Genomic DNA, 24,940 nt, shown 5'->3' on the forward strand with positions numbered 1-24,940 from the left:
TTCTATTGGGGTACATTATTACTGTGTTATATGCAAGGTCAACATCTACTGGGGTACATTATTACTGTTATAAGTGAGCTTGCTTTAAAATGGGTACATTTTTACTGTATTTTAGGTGAGGATGTTATAATGGGGTACATTATTACTGTGTTATATATGAGGCTGCTTCATACTGGGGTACATTGTACATTGTATTACTATGATCTAATGTAATGGAATAAATTATGATAACCACTGTAAGAAGGTACTGCATTATCCTGAGATGCCATACAATGTGGGACTAATGTATTATATGTTGAAACAATGTCAGATCAATGTGACATTAGGTAAACATACATGCATTATGTGATCTAACATCAGATATTCATATATATATACAACTGTAACTGAACTTGAATTTAAACAAATCTTTAATTTGAATCTTAACAAAGAAAGAAAATGTACCTTTTCAAGTTCTTCACGATCCTTGGACAGGTGGAGCCAAACGAGTTTCACATGTAGAAGACCTTTCTTTACATGCTCTAATGGAAGCCACTATAAAGAAATTAATAAATTTCAATTCCAGGCAATTTCAAGTACTGTCACAATTTCAGTGTAAGAATGATAACTATTGCAAAATTCAAGCTGAAGAATATATATATATATATATATATATATATATATATATATATATATATATATATATATATATATATATATATATATATATATATATATATATATATATATATATATATATATATATATATATATATATATATATATATATATATATATATATATATATATATATAATAATAATAAAGTGCTTGGATTTGTGAATATGTGCCATCAATGTTAAAGAGTTACTCCAGTTAGGGTTCAACATCAAGATGTGGAGTCCTTGAGTAATCCCACATTTTGTCCATCCCCACCAACATCAAGATGTGGGAGTCCTAGAGTAATCCCACATTTTGTCCATCCCCACCAACATCAAGATGTGGGAGTCCTAGAGTAATCCCACATTTTGTCCATCCCAACCATCATCAAGATGTGGGAGTCCTAGAATAATCCCACATTTGGTTCATCCCAACCAACATCAAGATGTGGGAGTCCTAGATTAATCCCACATTTTGTCCATCCCAACCAACATCAAGATGTGGGAGTCCTTGAGTAATCCCATATTTTGTCCATCCCAACCAAAACTCTACAAACCTTATTGGATGCCATTTAGTAAGTGAATTGTTTATTACATGTACATGGGCCCTTTAAAGGTTTAGTCTTTTCAAGTCCAATAGTGACAGAGTTATTGTCCTTTAATAATCAAATTTATTTCTCCACCACATCAGATCTTTGTAATGAATCCTAAACCAGTCAACATATTCTGATGCAATCAGGTGCATACATTGTCTCAAAGCACTCTGATGTGCCTGTTTTTCTTCAATAATCTGGCACGAAAATCATCTCATACACTGGCACGTGACTCTTATGGGTTTTGTGTCTGCTTCTTGTTGGATAGAGTAATGCCCCTTTAAATAAATTTTTTATCTTTCAAATAGAAATTTGAGATGTTGCTTGCAATCAACATAGCTCGTGAACCATTCAACATATTCTTATTGAATTCAGTATCTCTAGAATGAGATGTGCATTTTATGGGTTTTGTCTTGTGAACAGTCTCTAGAACGAGATGTGCATTTTATGGATTTTCTCTTCTCTCCACTATTTTGGATGGAGTTATGGACCTTGTGAATCAACCTCACATCTTCACATAGGCTGCTGCTGGTTGTCAGCATAGCTCAAAAACCATTTAACACAGTCTCATGCAATCTGAGCTGAATTAATGAGATGCTTTTGACAGAGTTGTGGCCCTTTCTGATCAGCTTTATATATTTATATGTGATGTTGCCTGTACTGATGAGTTCTTCAAGGAGTTGTTCTCACTGGTTAATGAAATGGACATGTGCATTCTCCAGAGATTCTGCCAGGGTTGTGCAACTACTTCATACCGGTAAGGATGTAAAAACTCAGTACAAGCCCAAATTTTAATGGCAACCATTAAATCAAATTTACTTCTCAACCATTATCATCAATGCAAGGTTTGCATGAATTAGACAAAAATTATGTTGTAAACAATACTTTTGAGAAAGAAAATGAAATTAATGTGTTCTTACCTTTTCAGCATTGATAATAGACGTCACAAAACAACACCACAATGGTAGTGTAAGCCCAATGTCCTATGACCTTTCACACCTCATTTTTGATATTTTGATATTAATGTTGGGGTGTAGTGTCAGCGCCAAATGCCTATTGAAAATTTGGAATTCACTACCACCATACAGTGGTGGCATAGGTTAGCCACTTACAAGAGAGCCTAACAAACTTAAACATGCTTAGGTAGGGTCATATCTGCACGACATCTATAGGAAGATGATTTATTTTCTCAGAAATAGTGATTATGATATTTGCTGTGTCTTTTATCTGCTGACAGATGAGACAAAAATGACAGCATTGAAGAAATTTGACCTGGTATTTGCGATATGAATAATAAATCCATTTCCAATATTGTTGTACCCAAAAAATTCAAAAATATTAAATGAAACTCACATAATATTTGTTAAGAGAACTAAAGCATACTTAATTCTCAACATATTTATTCAGAGAACAACGACCCAAAACCCACTGCTGTTGCAGCAACTGAGAGAAAACCAGATTTGTCAAGGAAAGAGCACATGTCATTGCAGTAGTCACATAATACCGACAAAATCATACGTTCTATAAGCTTCACAAATCTGGCTTATCCAGGTGGCAACAAATTCCAACTTTTCAACAGCCAAATGGCTCTGACCAAAACACCACACATAAATGTCAAAATATATAAAATGGGTTGGAAAGGGTAAGAGGAAATTCAGACTACATAATCCCATTCCACTATGGTCACTGCGAGTCACCACACACAATGAACAACTTTGGCTCAGAGTTCACTTCTAAATTTAACCGTTCAGGTGTTCACATACACAGCATATGTCATAAAATGTTTATTTTTAGTGGTTTGGCTTGAGTGAAAGTCGTCTACTTCAGCATGGCATTATTTTTAGTTGCTTGGTTTGAGTGAAAGCCTTCAAATTCAGCATGGCGTTTATTTTTAGTGGTTTGGTTCGAGTGAAAGCCTTCAAATTCAGCATGGCGTTTATTTTTAGTGGTTTGGTTCGAGTGAAAGCCTTCTACTTCAGCATGGTGTTTATTTTTAGTGGTTTGGTTTGAGTGAAAGCCTTCTACTTCAGCATGGCATTTATTTTTAGTGGTTTGATTTGAGTGAAAGCCTTCTACTTCAGCATAGCGTTTATTTTTGTTGTTTGGTTCGAGTGAAAGCCTTCTACTTCAGCATGGCATTTATTTTTGTTGTTTGGTTCCAGTGAAAGCCTTCTACTTCAGCATGGCTTATAAGATCAACATGACTTACTGTCATTCATAAACAGAAAGTAACAAAATCCAAGCCATGTTGGTACCTCGACAAACAAACATGTGGTTATTAATTTGTTTGTTTATTTAAAAGAAATAAAAGCTTGGATTAGTATCTATGAAACTGAATATGGGTGCTTAAATTTTTATCAATTTTGTTGAGAAAGTTAACTTTGAAGGCTGAAAACACACTTTACAGTATAATGGTAACGAGTTTCATTTTTATCTGGTACAGGGAGAAACTTTTACCAGTAAAACCCAACATATATATGTGTAACAGAATCTCTGATAGTCTCACGGTACCATAAGGGAGCTAGATTATGCAAATCAGTGTCTCTCATGATACCACAAGGGAGGGAGGGAGATTAATGTAAATTAGTGTATCTCCTGATACCACAAGGGAGTTAGATTAAAGCAAATTAGTGTCTCTCATGATATCACAAGGGAGAGGGTTAGATTGATGCAAATTAGTGTATCTCATGATACCCCAAGGGATGGAGTTAGATTAATGCAGATTAGTGTATCTCATGATACCCCAAGGGAGGGAGTTAGATTAATGTAAATTAGTGTCTCTCATGATACCACAAGGGAGGGAGTTAAATTAATGCAAATTAGTGTATCTCATGATACCACAAGGGAGTTTGATTATGGCAAATTATATATTTCATAGTATCCCATGGGATATAGATTATGGCAAATTATGAATACTGACTTGAAAATCCAGGCTGAGATGAGAGTTTCTTGCATCAGACATGCCTCCCCTAACAAGACCTTTTCAGTAATGCAGTCCATTTTTTTTTCTGTAAGCTGGGCCAGTTGTCAGTAAGGTGTAACAAAATATCATATACTGCTATTGTCAAGCTTGGAAAACATGCATTTAAACATCACGCTTAACTCAAAAGTTTGTCAAGTTTACTTCAACCTTAATTATCACCAGTACAGTTTAACAAACTGCAGTTCCAAAGCCCTACAGAGCTTAATGGCTTCTTGATATCTTTCAATTTGATCCTTAAAAAAAGACACGGCAACGGCAATCATCTTTCCTGCCATTTGACATCAACACAAGATTTCTACTAAATATAATCGTTGCCCTTCATTATTTTTTTCCATAAAAATCTAAATATTCCATTTTATTCTTCTGTACCATTAAAACTTTAATGAGATTTATTGTCCTTTTTGTCCTGACTGCTTGTTGGATGCCATTAAAAAAAAAACAATAGTTTGATCATGCAGATGTTTTGCATCACAAAATGTGTGCAGTTTTCAGTGTCTGAGGTACTCCAGTAAAGTTAGTCTGGTTCCCTGACCAATTCCACTAAAACTAATATAAAACCCATATCTGAAGCAAACATGGACAAGCCAGTATCCGGAGTTTACTGCAAACAATCATATTTCCATAAATTGTACTTTTATTCTGTAAGTTTGTAATTTAAGAGTAATTTTCATATGACTTAGGGCAAAATTGTTGGTGGGTCAGCTGTGTTCATCTATAAGGGCTTTTTAAAATATCAATAACTGAATGTATCATTCTCTTCAACTGGGGAGCTGCCACAGCTCAGTTGGTAGAGTGCTGGTCTTCTAATCCAAAGATCTTGGATTTGATACCTGCCCTGGCAAGCTAGGGTTGGCTGCTTTGATATGTTCTTGGGGAAGGTCCCAGTCCTTCAGCATGATATACCCATAACGTGTTAAACATGCCATTAAAATCAGTAAAAGCAAAACCAATTAACAATAATATTTTATGAGATAAAGCAATTTATTACATAAACATTTAATCTGACAAGGTTGATCCAATATTTGATGTTCAATCAATAGTTCTGAATTGCACACCCAGACATGAAATATTTTGAAGGCATTTCTTTAATGGTATCCTCCTTGCATCAATATGCTTTTAATATGTCAAGTCAACCTTTTATAAATCTCAATTTGTTTTTAATTCCATTCGCAAAGTACAGTGCAAAAATATTTGGAAAGCACAGAAGAGGTGTAATCTTTACATAACTACATTCATGTCTTGCTGCTAGTCAGGGGAAAACTAGTTTAATAAGGCATATGAATATGTCTCAGCATTATGGTCATGACACATCCCTATGCTGTAAGCCTCCTGGGCATGGCATATCCCTATGCTGTAAGCCTCCTAGAAATGGCATATTCCTATAGTGCAAGCCTCATGGCCATGAAATATCCCTATGCTGTAAGCCTTATTGGCCATGACATACCCCTACACTGTAAGCCTCACTGGCCAAGACATACCCCTATGCTGTAAGCCTCACTGACCATAACATATCACTATGCTGTAAGCCGCACTGACAATCACATATCACTATGCTGTAAGCCTCACTGGCCATGACATACCCCTATGCTGTAAGCCTCATGGCCATGACATATCCCTATGCTGTAAGCCTCATGGCCATGACATACCCCTATGCTGTAAGCCTCATGGCCATGACATACCCCTATGCTGTAAGCCTCATGGCCATGACATACCCCTATGCTGTAAGCCTCATGGCCATGACATATCCCTATGCTGTAAGCCTCATGGCCATGACATATCCCTATGCTGTAAGCCTCATGGCCATGACATATCCCTATGCTGTAAGCCTCATGGCCATGACATATCCCTATGCTGTATCTAAATCATTCTTTCTTCCAACTCTGCAGTTTTGTTGTTGTTGTTGTTGTAGGGTTTAACGCCATTTTTCAGCACACAATAGGCGATACATGGCGGCCAGTATTAATGGTGGAGGAAGAACCCAGGAAAACCCTGGAAAAAACCACCGACCCATGAGAAGCTACTGGCAAGCTTTCTCACATACCTACATTGGCAGAATCTGAGACTCAAACCCACACAGAGGTGAGATGGCAGTGATTCCTAACGGAGAGTGCTTTAGACCACTTGGGGCCCCCCTCTGTAGTTTTATGTGTGTGTGTGTATGTGTGTGTGTGTGTGTATATATATATATATATATATATATATATATATATATATATATAGTGCCAACAATAACATATATCTACATGTATCTATATTTCAATTTACCCATTCATCCATCTGTATGTATCTGACTATTCACATGTATCTGTCTGTCTGTCTGCATTATAGGTATATTAACTTACAGAATCTACTGTTCCTTTCTCAGCTACAGGAGAAATTTCAATGTTGACACTATAAATAAAAAATGGAAAAGAGACAAGTTCACATTAATTGCAGCTCAGTTTATTCTAGTACTGATAGTTCTTTTACTTCATGCTAAAACTCGGACTTGAGAAATTTAAGAAACTGTGTCACACGAAATATCAAAAGATACTCCATATATGAAAAATTATCACTGAACTTTCAAATAAGCACTATTATTTGATCCTTATTATTTTAAGATAAAGTCCATCTTTACACATGTACATATGTAATTACATGAGTGATAGCCTCCTATACCAATAAAGCAAAGCCTGGGTCAATGATGGCCCTACAGGCATAGACTAAGTCAACTCACTTAGAATTTCTCTTGCCCACAAATTTGAAAGGAAGATTTCCGAAGTGCTATGGGTGATTTTACGTAAGTCTAATTCCAGACTTGCTTGTCTCACATATGTCAAAACATGTCAGATGATGACCCCTTGGTCTAATTTGATAAATTAGCCTGTAAACCTGTATGTTGATGGTTTGTTGTCTGATCTCGCCTATTCATAAAAACATTGTAATTATTGCTGACAAACTTGCAACAAAACAGTGTACATATATACTACTTTTTAGACACCTACTGATGTTAAAGAGACCATTTGGTGATCTTCACAGCAAATTTCCATGTGACCTCTGACATTTACAGATTGTAAATCCTTTTAGGTTCACATCTTGTAAATCTATTTGGATTCAAACAACTCTGTTGCCATGTTGAATTATTGGCCTATATCAGTCTATAACCAGCTGTTCCATCAATAATGAGTAACCAAATTACATGGGTTCATCCCTATACCTTCCACAATCACATGGGTTCATCCCTACCCCCTACTCACATGGGATCATCCCTATCCACCAATCACATGGGATCATCCATACCCCTCCCTAATCACATGGGATCATCCCTACCCCCCCTACTCACATGGGATCATCCCGACCTACCAATCACATGGCATCATACCTACTCCCCCAATCACATGGGATCATCCCTACCCCATCCCTAATCACAAGAGATCACCCCTACCGATCCCCAATCACATGGGATCATCCCTACCCCGCTCCACAATCAAAGCTTGGGAACTATTCAGATTCTCCCTACCCCATCATTATAGATATACTTAATGTGCACAGAAAGACAAATTTAATACATGCAGCTGACAATGTCCCGGAGTCCATCTGAATTCCTTGAGTTTTGGCTCTTGGGTCATGGCTTGGAAACTATTCAGATTCCTCACCCTCACAAAATCATATACACTTAATGTGCAAGAAAAGAAAAATTTGTGTGCATGCAAATACTGTACCCAAGATCAATCCCTCCCCCAGGAACTTAGTCCACTAATATTGACTAGTGGGTTGATCCTGACCCTAAAGGGAATTAACAACTTTGGCATTGCCTGGAAACGAGATCCCAACCTCATATCCATGTACTTGTACTTACTGGGCAATGTACAGTTGAGCAAGTACAGCTCACAATTGCCACTATGAAAGTCCTCACCCTCAGGGACCTACTCAAGGGGTTATAAATTTAGGTGGAGGTCATAATGGGGAAGCATTGCAACATGTCTTACAAACACAAAATTCTAATTACAAAATTATGTGGAAGATATTGAAGAAATTTACTAATTACTAAGTGTTGGCAGAAATTCTCTAATTACAAAAATTCTGAATTGTAAAACTCAAAGAATTGTGACCTACTTTCCCAATGCATCATCTTTGTTGCCTGGGTCTTCATCTTTTAACTTAATGTCCATGAACTGTCCATCTTTCTCATTTATAATTAACTGAAAGAGGATAAAACAAAACTGGCATTCATTGACTATACAATGGATCTCAAATCTTTATATGAAATGAACACAAACATAAATTCTTTTATCATATTTTAAAATAATTTGATGAAAACCACATAATCTAAGCTGTTGTTGTTGTGATAGGGTTTAACGCCATTTTTCAGCACAAGATAGGCTATACATGGCGGCCAGTATTAATGGTGGAGGAAGAACCTGGGAAAACCCCGGAAAGAACCACCGACCCACGAGAAGCTACCGGAAAGCTTTCTCACATATCCACATTGGCTGAGCCCGAGACTCGAACCCACGTAGACAGAGGTGAGATGGCAGTGATCTGGAACGGTGAGCACTTTAGACCACTCGGCCACTCGGGGCTCCATATAGTCTAAGCTAAATATTCAATCAGACCATGATGACATTACATACAGTGTACCAAAATTGCAACCGCTACTGGTATCATTGCAATAGAAACTAAATATTCAATCAGACCATTATTATATTAATATATAGTGTACCCAAAGGGCAACAACTACTGATACCACTGCAAAAGAAACTAAATAAGAGATGTTATTCAATTATGAATGCAATACAAGGTCTGTCAATGCAAAGGTAATTTTTGCTATTGCAATTATATCATCTTCATTTGCAAAAATTGTGGAATTTTTAAAGCTGTTGTCACTTCAAAAGCATTTATATTTACTGCAACAGTACTTATATACAATTACAATGTTACTTAAACTTCAATAGTATTTATGTACCGCTGTATTGATATTCAAATATCAACAGTGTTAATGTACCACTGTATTGATTATTCAAATGTCAACAGTGTTAATGTACCACTGTATTGATATTCAAATATCAACAGTGTTAATGTACCACTGTATTGATTATTCAAATGTCAACAGTGTTAATGAACTACTGCAATGATATTCAAATATCAACAGTGTTAATGTACCACTGTATTGATATTCAAATATCAACAGTGTTAATGTACCACTGTATTGATTATTCAAATATCAACAGTGTTAATGTACCACTGTATTGATTATTCAAATGTCAACAGTGTTAATGTACCACTGTATTGATATTCAAATATCAACAGTGTTAATGTACCACTGTATTGATATTCAAATATCAACAGTGTTAATGTACCACTGTATTGATATTCAAATGTCAACAGTGTTAATGTACCACTGTATTGATTATTCAAATGTCAACAGTGTTAATGTACCACTGTATTGATATTCAAATATCAACAGTGTTAATGAACTAATGCAATGATATTCAAATGTCAACAGTGTTAATGTACCACTGTATTGATATTCAAATATCAACAGTGTTAATGTACCACTGTATTGATTATTCAAATGTCAACAGTGTTAATGAACTACTGCAATGATATTCAAATGTCAACAGTGTTAATGTACCACTGTATTGATTATTCAAATGTCAACAGTGTTAATGTACCACTGTATTGATATTCAAATATCAACAGTGTTAATGTACCACTGTATTGATATTCAAATATCAACAGTGTTAATGTACCACTGTATTGATTATTCAAATGTCAACAGTGTTAATGTACCACTGTATTGATATTCAAATATCAACAGTGTTAATGTACCACTGTATTGATATTCAAATATCAACAGTGTTAATGTACCACTGTATTGATATTCAAATGTCAACAGTGTTAATGTACCACTGTATTGATATTCAAATATCAACAGTGTTAATGTACCACTGTATTGATTATTCAAATGTCAACAGTGTTAATGTACCACTGTATTGATTATTCAAATGTCAACAGTGTTAATGTACCACTGTATTGATATTCAAATATCAACAGTGTTAATGTACCACTGTATTGATATTCAAATATCAACAGTGTTAATGTACCACTGTATTGATTATTCAAATGTCAACAGTGTTAATGTACCACTGTATTGATATTCAAATATCAACAGTGTTAATGTACCACTGTATTGATATTCAAATATCAACAGTGTTAATGTACCACTGTATTGATTATTCAAATGTCAACAGTGTTAATGTACCACTGTATTGATATTCAAATATCAACAGTGTTAATGTACCACTGTATTGATTATTCAAATGTCAACAGTGTTAATGTACCACTGTATTGATTATTCAAATATCAACAGTGTTAATGTACCACTGTATTGATATTCAAATATCAACAGTGTTAATGAACTACTGCAATGATATTCAAATGTCAACAGTGTTAATGTACCACTGTATTGATTATTCAAATGTCAACAGTGTTAATGAACTACTGCAATGATATTCAAATGTCAACAGTGTTAATGTACCACTGTATTGATTATTCAAATGTCAACAGTGTTAATGAACTACTGCAATGATATTCAAATGTCAACAGTGTTAATGTACCACTGTATTGATTATTCAAATGTCAACAGTGTTAATGAACTACTGCAATGATATTCAAATGTCAACAGTATTTATGTACCATTGCAATGATATATATTCAAAATACGTTCCTTGAAAGAAATTAACTCGTACTGTCCAAATGAGTTCCCAGAAATTAAAGATAAGACAGTTTCATTTCAGACCTGTGAAAACCCCTTGTCATATGACTGTTCGTTAAAGGAGTAGTGATAACAAGATTTTCAAGATGGTGCCATTAGATCATTTCCATTTTGGACAAACTAGACATCGTAAGACTTTCAGTAAAATCAATGACAATCAATTCAGAAAAAAAGATTTTCAAATGACCACAGTGTTGGTCATATTCTGTCTGTGGAGCACCATTATCATCAGCACCAACTAGGTATCACAAGAAACCCCACATGAATTTCCATTCAGAAGAATGGTGATAAGATTTTAAAGATGGCTGCCTTGGTGACCATATTGGTTATCAGATCAGCAGCATTTTCATTTCGGACCAACTAGACATCATAAGAAGTCTTTTAATGAAAACATCATCTTGATAAGTTACAATAACAAGGTTTTCCAGATGGCCACCATGCTGGATGTCCAAGCAGCATAAAACAGACATAGTTACCATTGACAGAATACTAAAATATAAAGTAAATTATGTTTCATCAAGAATACTTACCTGATCACATTAAAGTTAGGAAGAAGCTCTGCTAAATCTTGAATCTGGCAATCGTGGAAAAACAAAAATGTCTTTCTTGTCAATATTCAATATAAAGGAAAACAAAACTATTCCCAACTCATCCCTCCCCTCAACACTGTTAGGTGAGTTAAGGAACAGATCTGTTAATGGGCAGGGTAAGATTGATGTGCATTGATACTGTACCAAGTTTGATGACTTTCCACCTGGTGATTAAGGTAGAGACAGACAGGCAGACAGACTGATAGGCATCATAATATGCCACTTTTCAAGTTCACGGTGTGGGATAATGAAGTTGTACGAATTGGCAAGATACAAATAAATGGATATGGTTAAAGAAAGTTATAGTTGCAATATACCAACGAATAGATTGCCAGTGAAGAAACACGATTGGACTTTAAAAAGGAGTCACTTCAAGGAATTCTACTAGGTGAAAAAGGAAAAAGTGAAAAGAGATTCAAGCAATACAAGACCATTTCTGCCTTTAAACTGCGGAGTGCTGAAACTATATCAGATTTTCTTCAGCAATAACAAAATTTTCAAATTAGCTGCTGTGGTGCAAATATTACATGTTAGATTGGCACCATTTTCATTCAGGACAAAGCAGACATCAATAAAAGTCTTGGTGAAAATCCCATGTCATAATGAGCATCCATTCAGGGGTAGTAGCAACAGAAAGATTTTCAAGACAGCCATCACAGAACTGATATTGTATTTATGTCTGGCACCATTTTCATTTAAGATCAACGTGGTATCATGGAAGTCTACTGGTGAAAACCCCATGTTGATATATCCATCCATTCCGGGGGGGAGTTGAGATAAAAATATTTTTAGATAACAACAATGGTAGCCATACTGAGTGTTTGTTTTTATCACAGGACCAACTAGAAATCATACACACTCTTCCAATGAAAATACCATGTCACAATGGCTTTTCATTTAAAAGGAACAGCAAAAACAGATTTTCATGATGGGCACATACTGGATGTCAAATAAGCACCATTTTAATTTAAGATCAACAAAATATTATAACTCTTTCAATGTGATCCACATGCCGATAATGACAATTCATGCAGAAATTAAAATGATAACAAGATTTTCAAGCTGGCCAAAGTGGCAGCTATACCTGACATCAGATTGGCACCATATTCATTTAAGACAAACTAGACATCTTAACACATTAACCCCTAGCAACGAGTTAACGTGGCAGAAGGCTGACGCCTACTGCCGAGCTCTGTAGTGTCATGGTCATGCATGATACACTAAAGTTGGTGGTATTACAGAAAGGTAGACAGATGTAGCTCAACAATGATACCAAATAACAAAACATCATTTTTTTTACCCGATTTTTTTTCTACCCAAAATTGGCCTGTGTTTGGGATCCAATTTTGTGTCCGGATTTAGACTTTTTGGTCTCAGATCTAAGGCAAAATTTTAAAAGTTGTCATTATTGTGGCCATATTGGACCTCAGACTGTCACTATTTTTATTTAGTACAAAATATATATCATAAAAAGTATTTTAGTGAAAACCCATTATCAGTTGACTTTCTATTCAGGAGAAATAGCGATAATAATATTTACAAGATGGCTGCTGTGGCAGTCATATTGGACATGAGATCAGCACCCATTTACATGTAGGTCCAATTTGACACCATAAACAGTTTGTAGTGAAAACCTCATGCTGATAGCACCATCCATTCAGGAAGAGTAATGACAACATTAACAAGATTTTCAAGATGTCTGCCAACAAAATTATCAAGACTGATGCATTACTGTATGTCAGATCAGAACTATTTTTATTTAGAAACAACATCATAAGAAGTCTTTTAGTGAAAACTCCATGTTGACATGACTATCCATTCAGGAGGAGTAGTGATAACAAGATTTTTAGGATGTCTAAGCAGCACCATTTTCATTTAGGACCACTTGAAACATGGTACGAATGTGCATGTAAAGTTTCATTTAGGACCCCTGGAACCTTGGGATGAATGTGTGTGCAAAGTGTAATTTAGGACCAGTTGAATCATTGGATGAATGTGTGTACAAAGTTTCATGGTAATCCTCCATGTAGTATAAGAGAAGTAGCAACAAGAAACCAATAATAATGGACAGATTCATGATAGACAAAAAGACCTACACTAATTGACAGATTCATGATAGACAAAAAGACCTATACTAATGGACAGATTCATGACAGACAAAAAGACCTACAGTAATGGACGGATTCATGACAGACAAAAAAACCTACACTAATGGACAGATTCATGACAGACAAAAAGACCTACACTAATGGACAGATTCATGACAGACAAAAAGACCTACACTAACGGACAGATTCGTGACAGACAAAAAGACCTACACTAGCGGATAGATTCATGGCAGACAAAAAGACCTACACTAATGGACAGATTCTTGACAGACAAAAAGACCTACACTAATGGACAGATTCATGACAGACAAAAAGACCTATACTAATGGACAGATTCATGATAAACAAAAAGACCAATCCATAAGTTTTTCTGGCCTACGACCAGTAGCGCTAAAAACTCTTCTGTATTTAAAGGTATTTTGACAAATATATTTTTCCATGCACATCATGTTTTAGGTCGTGAGATTTTGTTTTATATGTTACCTCAAAGACAGCATCCCAACGTGGTGTAACGGTATTTTGGATCACTTTTGTTTTGAATTTCTGAGTCCCAACTGAAAATGCAACAATATTCATGTTTACTCAAATCAATTAAAACCAAATTAATATAATCCATAACATGTCACTATTTTTCTGTTCTGTCACATTACAGAAACAAGAAAATCAATAAAAAATTTAATTTTGCAAATGAATTTAAGGCTGAGAACAAGTTTTCCCTTCAGTGATATTTTTTCAGCTCCAGTGGTGCACAGTAAAAAATATGATCCCCTTTTCTAAATTAACATTTGTCATCTAAATTAATAAACATATTAAGTTAATTTGATGACTGCAAGTGCAAACGAAGAATACTGTGTACAGCAAATCAAACACTGATTAACAGTCCTCTATGTAGAAACTAAGTGGACATTTTTGTACTTTGCAGATTTATTATAAAATGGGTCTCAATGACCTTGATCTCTGGATCAAGGAATGCTGACTTCAACTAAAGTCAGTGTAGAAAAAATTATTTTATTATCAGACTTACTGTAACTGTGACCTGTGACCTCCAGAATACATTTATTGCCTTATTATCATGAGACAAGCCATTCAAACAATTTGGTCAACCAGTCACTCTAGATTAAAAATTATTCTTAAAAATACTTTTCTTTGATCCACAATGACCCTGACCTTTCACCATCTGATGCAAAAATCAAAAGACCTTTCCCACACCTTCAGTGTAAGCCCTCCACAAACTTTAGTCAATGCATGTTGCTTAAAGCTAATTATATTATGGAAAAACCAGATTGTTTTTTCAAAGTGACCTTGTTCACTGATCTTCTAAACTAAAATTCAAAAGGTTTCTTCCTTTCTTCAAATGCAAGCCATCTACAAATTTTAAGCCAGGTCTGTGATACAGAAGTCAACAGCACATAAACTATTTTTCTTCTTTCAATCAGTGACCCGGATCATTGCCTTTTCAACTCAAAATCAAGCCTTCTTTCCTTCTCAACATGCAAGTGATCAATAAACTTTGGTGAAGGTACATGGTCAAAAACTGAAACTGTTCCAGGAAGAAAAAAAATGTTCTTTAGTCAGACCCCATTACCTTTGACCCTTAAATCAACAGGCTTCATCCTTACCCCACTTGCAGGCTATCCAGAAAGTCTGGTCTAGGTTTGCGATGTAGAACTAATGCCATTGTGTGGAAATCATTTTTCTTCCTTCAGTGAGTGACCTTCAACTCTGACCCTTAAATCAACAGGCTTCATCCTTACCCTACATGCAGGCTATCCACAAAGTCTGGTCAAGGTTTGTGATGTAGAACTAATGCAATTGTGTAGAAGCCATTTTTCTTATTCAGTGGCATTGATCTTTGACCTTATGGCATATAAATTAATAAGTTTCTTTCTTACCCCAAGTGCAAGTTGCCCATGAAGTTATGTGAAGGTATGTGCTGTAAAACTAAAGTTAATTTGCAGAAATGGAAAAGTAGACATCATGATCTATTAAAATGGCTGATACATAAAAACTAAATGAAATTTTTATATAATAAATGAAGCAATAAAAGCAGTAACTCTGCAAAATCAAATTAAAAGAAATAAAGTTCACATTTTAATTAAAAGGAATTCAATTTACCTTTGACAACTGCATAAGGATCCGATTTTCCCTTGCCCAACACAGACACATCTGCCTTAATCAGGTCTTTGGCCTCAATTACATGTACTCTTAACACTCCCTGCATGGAGAAGAAAATATATTTTATGTGATGGCAGGAAGTGTCAATAATAATGTGCATCTTTTGGGATTTTTAACGTAGCTATAACAATTTGTCGGTCAAATTGCAACAATGTCTGTGTGTGACAGTTTACAGTGATGTCTAGCACTGGGGCATCATGCCAAAGGCATGTAGCATCATGTTCCACCCAGTCACATTATCCTGACACCAGGCTGACCAGTCCTAACACTAACCTCTTAATGCTGAGCACCAAGTAAGGCAGCTGCTACTACAATTTTGTAAGCCTTGGTATGACTCGGCTGGGGTTCGAACCCATGACCTCCCACATCCGAGGTGGATGCTCCAACCACTAGGCCACTGTTAATGTCATGTACAAATGTAATTTACTGGTTTGGGAGTAAACAAACAATTTCATATGGATAAAAATTAGCATGATCACACAGTTCACCACGACATCCTACAAATATATATTTTTTCATGGATATTAATTACCCATGAAGAACAAAAGTCATTTGAGGGGTAGATGCGCTACTGTCTAAAAACAATAATCCATGAATTCAAAAGATGGTTTCTTTCTTTACTGCTGAGTGTTGAAACCAGCTCTAATATTAATAAGATTTTCTCAAATTAGTCATTCTGGTGGTCATGCTGGATATAAAACTGACACTATTATCATTTTGGACAAACTGGACATCCTTAGAAGACTTTTGGAAATAACACAATGCCAATATCACCATCCATTCAGGAGGAGTAGCCAAAACAAGAATTTCAAGATGACCATTATGGCAGCTATATTTGTTGTAAGACTAGTTCAATTTGCATTTAGGACCAACTTGGAATTATAAATCTTTCAGTGAAAACCCTATGTCAATATGACCATCAATTCTGGAAGAGTAGCAACAACAAGATTTTCAAGATGGCCACCAAGGTGGCCATACTGGATGTTAAATGATCAACATTTTCATTCTGGACCATAGTCTTCTGGTGAAAACTCCATGCTAATATGACTTTCCATTTAGGTCTAGTTTCAATTACAGGATTTTCAAGATGGCTGCCATATTTGAAATCTGATCAGCGCATTTTTTATTCAGGACTAACTAGACACCAAAAAGAACTCTGCTGGTGAAAAAACACCCTATCAATATGATTTTCCATTCAGGAGGTGAATTGATAACAAAATTTTCAATATGGCCCCCATGTTGGCCATACTGGATGTCAGATTGGCCGCAATTTTATTTAAGACAAACTAGACTTCACAGGAGTAGCAATATGATAATATGATTTTCAAAACAGCAACTGTAGTGGCCATATTGGATATCAGATAAGTTCACTTTTCATTTAAGACCAATAAGACACCATAAGAAGTCTTCCAGACAACAAGCTATCCCATAAACTTTTCTTTTCTACGACAAACAAAACTTCTGATTTTAAAAGCAAAAATTATACATTAGAATATTAAATATTTAATGCAGTGTTCATTAATAAATTAAGTTCATGTTTTTGTTTTTTTCAGTTCATATTTTTTCAATGTCACAAACTGATTAAGTCGTTTAGCGTTATCAAATGTATATTATATTAATTTAGCATTTTCAACAAAGTTCTTGTGGAAAAACTATTAACCTTTTCCTAAGTAGCACATATTGCAGATTTCAAATTCTTACAAAGCTTTATATAAGAATTTAATAAAAGGTACTTCAATGAATTGTTACATTTATTTAAATAACACCCACAAAACTTACACTGATTTTTATCATCTAACTTTGAACCATGTCAAACTGAATGAATCAATTAACTTTGAGACCAAGACTAATTAAGGATGCTTTCAATTTTATGGTTGGTGTGAGCAAGCAAATACTATTGTAACAAATGTTCATTCAGCTTCTGAAACTTGTCCCAATAGCACAGATTACATCGACTGAATACACCATCATCAGATTGAAAGCCTTCTCACTAAGGCTTTTAAATGCTTCCATAAGTTAGACCAGATTTCATTACGATATAATGAAATTTTACGTAAAGTTCTTGCCTACAAGGAAATGTATATTTGAAAGGTTCAGAAATATCATCTATGACTAATGGAGTAAAGGCAAATATTATGTTTAATACAAAGTTCATAATAAAGACCTAAAATTACACTTAGACCAAAAAATTACACTTAGACTTAATAGTACACTTAGACCTAAAACTACTCTTAGACCTAATAGAACACTTAAACCTAAAAAAAATCACTAAAACCTAAAATTACACTTAGACCTAAAATTACACTTAGACTTAATAGTACAATTAGACCTAAAACTACTCTTAGACCTAATAGAACACTTAGACCTTAAAAAAATCACTAAAACCTAATATTACACTTAAACCTAAAAGTACACTTAGACCTAAAATTACCCTTAGACTTATTAGTACACTTAGACCTAAAACTACTCTTAGACCTAATAGAACACTTAGACCTAAAAAAAATCACTAAAACCTAAAATTACACTTAGACCTAAAATTACACTTAGACTTAATAGTACACTTAGACCTAAAACTACTCTTAGACCTAATAGAACACTTAGACCTAAAAAAAATCACTAAAACCTAAAATTACACTTTTAGACCTAAAATTACACTTAGACTTAATAGTACACTTAGACCTAAAACTACTCTTAGACCTAATAGAACACTTAGACCTAAAAAAAATCACTGAAACCTAAAACTACTCTTAGACCTAAAACTACTCTTAGATCTAAAAGTACACTCAGATCTAATAGTACATTTAGACCTAAAAGTACACTTAGGCCTAAATTACCTCAAGTACAGTTTCAGAAACTGCAGTTCCAGACCCCAAGAAGCTCAAAGTCTTATTTCAAGAGCTCTGAACTTGATATAATCTTGGGGTTTGTTTTGGGTTGGGTTTTCTTGGGGTGTGTGTTTCAAATTCTAGTGGTAACAACTATCATCTCTCCTGCCATGACAGTTGTTGTTGTTGTTGTAGGGTTTAACGCCATTTTTCAGCACACAATAGGCTATACATGGTGGCCAGTATTAATGGTGGAGGAAGAACCCGGGAAAACCCCCGGAAAGAACCACCGACCCACAAGAAGCTACTTGCAAGCTTTCTCACATACCCACATTGGCTGAATCTGAGACTCGAACCCACGCAGACAAAGATGAGATGGCAGTGATCCGTAACAGAGAGCGCTTTAGACCACTCGGCCACTCAGGACCCCCCTGCCATGACAGATACTCAAATCAATGGAACATGATGTCCAATCAATGCACTTGTTGCTTTTCCAGCTTTTGATTCAAAAGAATCTGAATATTCCTTTCAATACGTCTGTTAACCATTGAAACTCTTTAAAGAGGCTTATCGTCTTTGTTGTCCTCAAGGTGTTTCTGTCCATTAAAATGTTTACAGATGGAAGATAGACAATGCATGACAGATGAGAAAATAAACCAATTCAGCTAAATGGGGGAAAGACACCCTTCATTTATATTTATTTGTGGGGTACCAATTTCTGGTGGCTGCAACAAACCAAGAATCTGAAGATCAAGACAAAATGGTGGAGACAATGGTAGATCTTGTCCCAGACCAACAATTTTTGTATTTAGAAAAATATGAATTTACACTTTGTGATACATATTGGAAAAAACATAAATGTTGTGCAATGACTTACAGCTGGCTGTGGGTACCTCAGCTTGCAGAGGTCCATCTCAGGGAAAATGGGAACAACAATCCTGTTGGGTAGTACCATTAAATTGGCAATCTGCTCCTTAATTATAGTGTAAAGCATATCACTGAAATTTTTAAAAAATTGTCTCATAATACTCACATTGTGTTTATATCATTAAATAATAATAATAATAATAATAACAACAACAATAATAATAAAAGAAATAATGTATCATGCCACTCACTGCAAGCAGCTGGCAGCATACAGTAGTATTATGTAATAATACATTACTATTGTAATTATTGATGTAATAATACAGCAATATTGAAAATACTCATGTAATAATACAGTAATATTATAGTTATTCATGTAATAATACGGCTTTAGTCCTAATACTAACCTATTAATGCTGAGCACCAAGTGAGGCAGCTGTTAATACCATTTTTATAAGTCCTTGGTATGACTCAGTAATATTTCAATGTGACTGATATCATAGAAATTCTAAAATTTGAAAAGTGAAAATAATAGAACATTACCTGTTTTGAGTAGTGAGCTTTACTCTACATATCAAATGTGTCTTGTGTAGCACAGAAAAAAACATAAAAGTACTGGAAAAGTACTCCAACACAAGATGTCTGAGTAGAAACAGAAGATGGACCACATATAAAATGCAGATATACAGAAGATGCATAGGAGATTGATAACATGGCCTTATTGTGGTAAAAAGACCTACATTTATGGAAATCTTTACAGCCATGATTGTATGGAAGCATACAGACAGAATCACTAAAGAGAATAGCTGATGGAAGATACATCTTAAGACCAAAAGGAAATGAACCTACTTTGAAATGTGGAAGATACATCTTCAGACCAAAAGGAAATAAACCTACTTTGAAATGTGGAAGATACAACTTAAGACCAAAATGAAATAAACCTATTTTGAAATGTGGAAGATACATCTTAAGACCAAAAGGAAATAAACCTACTTTGAAATGTGGAAGATACATCTTAAGACCAAAAGGAAATAAACCTACTTTGAAATGTGGAATTATGCAGATAGCAAGCAAGAATGTAGAAATGAACAACCTGGCACCCATCATGAAAAACAAAGAAAATGACTGAGGAGATACACATCAACCTTGTGAAATCTCTCTGGAAGCCACAATTCAGAGATTTGAGGAAAAATTCCAGATAAAAGTATGTAGTGCCAGATGGGGCTATCATACAGGATTTCAAGTAAAAAATGGTATAAGAATCACAGAAACTGATTTAAAAAAAACACAAAAAAACATTAAAACATTCATCTGTATGTGCTGCTTTCTCATAATAATGTGGTATAAAGGGTAAATATAACAACAGAAATGTAAACAATGTGGAATCATGAGCCACACAGCAAGGAATTGTCCAACAGAGATAAAAACAAGAAAAGGAGCCCAGGCAGCCCATTGCAGAAACACATAAACAAAACTAACAACATTCCCTAAAGTAATCAGTAGAATTAACAATATTCCCTAAAGTAATCAGTAGAAATATAGAAAAATATAAAACATAATTAACAATACACCTAAAGTAATCAGTAGAATTAACAATATTCCCTAAAGTAATCATTAGAAATCTAGAAACACATAAAACAGAATTAACAATAATCCCTAAAGTAATCAGAAGAAATCTAGAAACACACAAAACAGAATTAACAATATTCCCTAATGTAAGCAGTAGAAATCTAGAAACGCATACAACAGAATTAACAATATTCCCTAAAGTAGTCAGTAGAAATATAGAAAGAGCCATTACAGCGGAGCTAGAGCTGCAAATAAGAAAGTGTGATGAAAATAACAAGACACCAACAACAAAGACAACACAAGGCCAATGCTGAACCAGTGGAAAGGGAAGATATGCAAAAACAACAACAACAAAAGCAAGTGAATCAGAGAGAGAACAGACAGAAACATCAACAATCCCAGAATGTAATACAGATGATCTAACCATAAAGAAATCAGTAGCAATCTAGAAACTGCAACTACAATATGCCAGAACTGCGATGTAGAAACGGTGATGCTAACAATGATGAAAACTTCCTTTAGTCCCAAAACACTAACAATAGTCTGAAATTAGTATTTCACCCTTCTTCCCTGTATCAACATTATTCTCCCTTCAAACCCTTACAAATGTCTGAAATTAGTATATCACCTTTCTTCCCTGTATCAACATTCTTCTCCCTTCAAACCCTTTACAACAGCCTGAAATTACTATTTCACCCTTCTTCTCTGTATCAACATTCTTCTCCCTTCAAACCTCTTACAATAGTCTGAAATTAGTATATCACCTTTCTTCCCTGTATCAACATTCTTCTCCCTTCAAATCCCTTACAAATGTCTGAAATTAGTATACCACCTTTCTTCCCTGTATCAACATTCTTCTCCCTTCAAATCCCTTACAAATGTCTGAAATTAGTATATCACCTTTCTTCCCTGTATCAACATTCTTCTCCCTTCAAATCCCTTACAACAGTCTGAAATTAGTATTTCACCTTTCTTCCCCCTTCAAATCCCTTACAACAGTCTGAAACTAGTATTTCACCTTTCTTCCCCCTTCAAATCCCTTACAACAGTCTGAATATAGCATATCACCTTTCATCCCTGTATCCACATTCTTCTCCCTTCAAATCCCTTACAAATGTCTGAAATTAGTATTTCACCTTTCTTCCCCCTTCAAATCCCTTCCAACAGTCTGAAATTAGTATTTCACCTTTCTTCCCTGTATTAACATTCTTCTCCCTTCAAATCCCTTACAACAGTCTGAAATTAGTATATCACCTTTCTTCCCTGTATCAACATTCTTCTCCCTTCAAATTCCTTACAACAGTCTGAAATTAGTATATCACCTTTCTTCCCTGTATCAACATTCTTCTCCCTTCAAATCCCTTACAACAGTCTGAGAGTCTGAAATTAGTATATCACCTTTCTTCCCTGTATCAACATTCTTCTCCCTTCAAACCCCTTACAACAGTCTAAAATTAGTATTTCACCTTTCTTCCCTGTATCAACATTCTTCTATCGCAAATCTACTGATGCGAAGGCTCATAATGGTAATTATTTCATAATATTCATAAAGATTGCACTCTACAGATATTTTGTAATTCCTATAGAGTGACAGGTGAAGTTGTCTGCATCTGCAACATGCACACTGGAGAGAATGTTGATATACCTCAATGTTGCTTTCATGTAATGTGGCTGAAATTTCTTTACATGTTATAGTTGTGGTAATCAAGCACATATCTGATCAAAATGGCTGCTCCCTTGTGGTCAGTAAATCAGGCCTGAACAACTCCAAAATGACTGCTCCCTAGAGTTCCATAAATCAGCCTGAACTAGCTCCCTTGTGGACACTAAATCAGCCTGAACTACTCCAAAATGGCTGCTCCCTAGAGTTCAATAAATCAGCCTGAACTAGCTCCCTTCTGCTCAACAAATCAACCTGAACTACTCCAAAATGGCTGCTCCCTTGTGTCAATAAATCAGCCTGAACTACTCCAAAATGGCTGCTCCCTAGAACTCAATAAATCAGCCTGAACTAACTCCCTTGTGTCAATAAATCAGCCTGAACTACTCCAAAATGGCTGCTCCCTAGAACTCAATAAATCAGCCTGAACTAACTCCCTTGTGGACAATAAATCAGCCTGAATTAGTCCAAAATACACTAACTTTAGCTGTTATTAAAAAAGGGAACAAGATTTTTTACCACAGTAGGCAATAGCAGCTTCTGAAAGTGCATTAAATGAATTACAAAAATATATAAAGGTAAAAATGTTACTGGTTCAATTTTTTTACGATTTATGTTTGAAGTCCAGAAAGTGAAAATGACCATGCAAAGTAAACATTTGTTTTTAAAGGGATGAAAACCTGGGAATTTTTGTTTTAAAGATCAACCTTATCCAGAACTCCAGTGGCCTGGGCAGGACAACAAAAAAGCCAGACATATATATTTCCATTCACTATTATAATGCTGATGTGTTTTCCTTATTTTTTCTTTTTTGTATTGTTTATAGAAACTTTGTATACATTACTTACTTCAGTCCTGGCAGATCCAGAGCATTTGCCAATTCGGTCAAGTTGAAATTGATTTCCTGAAATTGAGATAGAACACAACTACAAAATTGTTCCAAAGCTTTTATTTCAGTAAGCAGGTGTTTAACTAAATACTGACTGGGATGAAATCTTTTCCAGCATTCTACTTTTAAATGGTATTCATTTTCATTCATTACTAATTAAATAATGCTATATGTGTTTTAGTACAAGACCATGCCACTATGAATATCCATTGGGACGTACAAGATGGCCAACAAGGCAGTTATTCTGGAGGTTGAAAAAGCATCATTCTGATATAACACGTAAATAATAATAATAATGAGGACTTTGTATAGCGCCTAATCTTTAGAATCTCTAAGCACTTTACAACATTAGACAACATCTATAACATAAAAAACATATATAATGATATGATTACAAAAAACAAACACCATGAAATTAGAAAACAAAAAAAATCATGCTGAAAATATTTAAGGTTGCAGGAAAGTAGTGTGGAGGGGGCGACGCTAGTATGACATGAGGTTGAGGAGAAGAAACTGTTTTGAGATTTTTAATATTTTGGGAAATGACAATTTGGCATATTTTTCATTTGTGATGTACCAGCAACAAATAGTGAGAAGTGTCTTAGCAAAGATCCCATGATAATACAAACATCCATTCAAGAGGAGATTGCAACCTTGTTGAGAAGATCTTTTCATATTTCACGCTGCAAGCAATAATAGGTTAAATAACAGTGAAATTAACATTTATCAATATTAATCAATATAAATTTCCTCTTACATGCCAAAATATGCTGATTTTTAGATTTAATCTCCAAATTCTCTAAGTTCTAGCAAACTTTATCAACTGTGTCAGCCAAAAAGTAATGTGACATACTTATATGTATGCAAGGTAAATCATGAAAATATTTTGGTACTGAAATTAAACTAGAATAAAACATGCATTTCAGTTTTTATACCATTTTAAGTAATTGCCTTTCACACATATTTAAGAATATAAAACAAAACAACAGCAGCATTAACAAAGTTAAAAAAATAGGAGACAACAACAATGGAACCACTCTCTTAATTGTTAATAGTCAGCCTAATGTAAGCATCACAGTTGGTCAAAATGCTTACAATGTATAGTTAATTTGAATTCCAACCCTGAGTGCCTTATCATGACATTTATTAATAAAACAGGGAATGCAAATATTTCACAATAATACATCATTTAGGTCTCTGTACACTCCTGTAGGCAGGATGATACAGAATCAGCATAAAAGAAAATACAAAATGTGGTCAGATAAAACCTACATACAGGAAATTCAG

General features: G+C 34.9%; 1 protein-coding gene across 5 annotated transcripts in view; it reads right to left on the bottom strand.

Moving 5' to 3' along the window:
* Positions 1–24,940, bottom strand: part of LOC149792219 (extended synaptotagmin-2-like) — a 155,442-nt gene that overhangs the window by 79,443 nt on the left and 51,059 nt on the right. For all 5 annotated transcript variants that reach the window (XR_016423527.1, XR_016423529.1, XR_016423528.1 and 2 more), the window contains exons 7-13: positions 23,613–23,668; positions 19,546–19,666; positions 15,784–15,883; positions 14,152–14,222; positions 8,309–8,394; positions 6,556–6,604; positions 445–534 (exon numbers count right to left, since the gene is read on the bottom strand). Coding sequence is in view for 2 of the 5 variants with exons in the window: in XM_089970745.1 (XP_089826871.1) it covers positions 445–534; positions 6,556–6,604; positions 8,309–8,394; positions 14,152–14,222; positions 15,784–15,883; positions 19,546–19,666; positions 23,613–23,668 (573 nt within the window). In the remaining 3 variants the exon portion in view is untranslated. The remainder of the gene's footprint in view (positions 1–444; positions 535–6,555; positions 6,605–8,308; positions 8,395–14,151; positions 14,223–15,783; positions 15,884–19,545; positions 19,667–23,612; positions 23,669–24,940) is intronic.

This window comes from Sinohyriopsis cumingii, chromosome 9 (genome assembly GCF_028554795.1).
Source record: "Sinohyriopsis cumingii isolate HCF-2022 chromosome 9, ASM2855479v2, whole genome shotgun sequence".
In the NCBI taxonomy this organism is placed as follows: Eukaryota; Metazoa; Mollusca; class Bivalvia; order Unionida; family Unionidae; genus Sinohyriopsis; species Sinohyriopsis cumingii.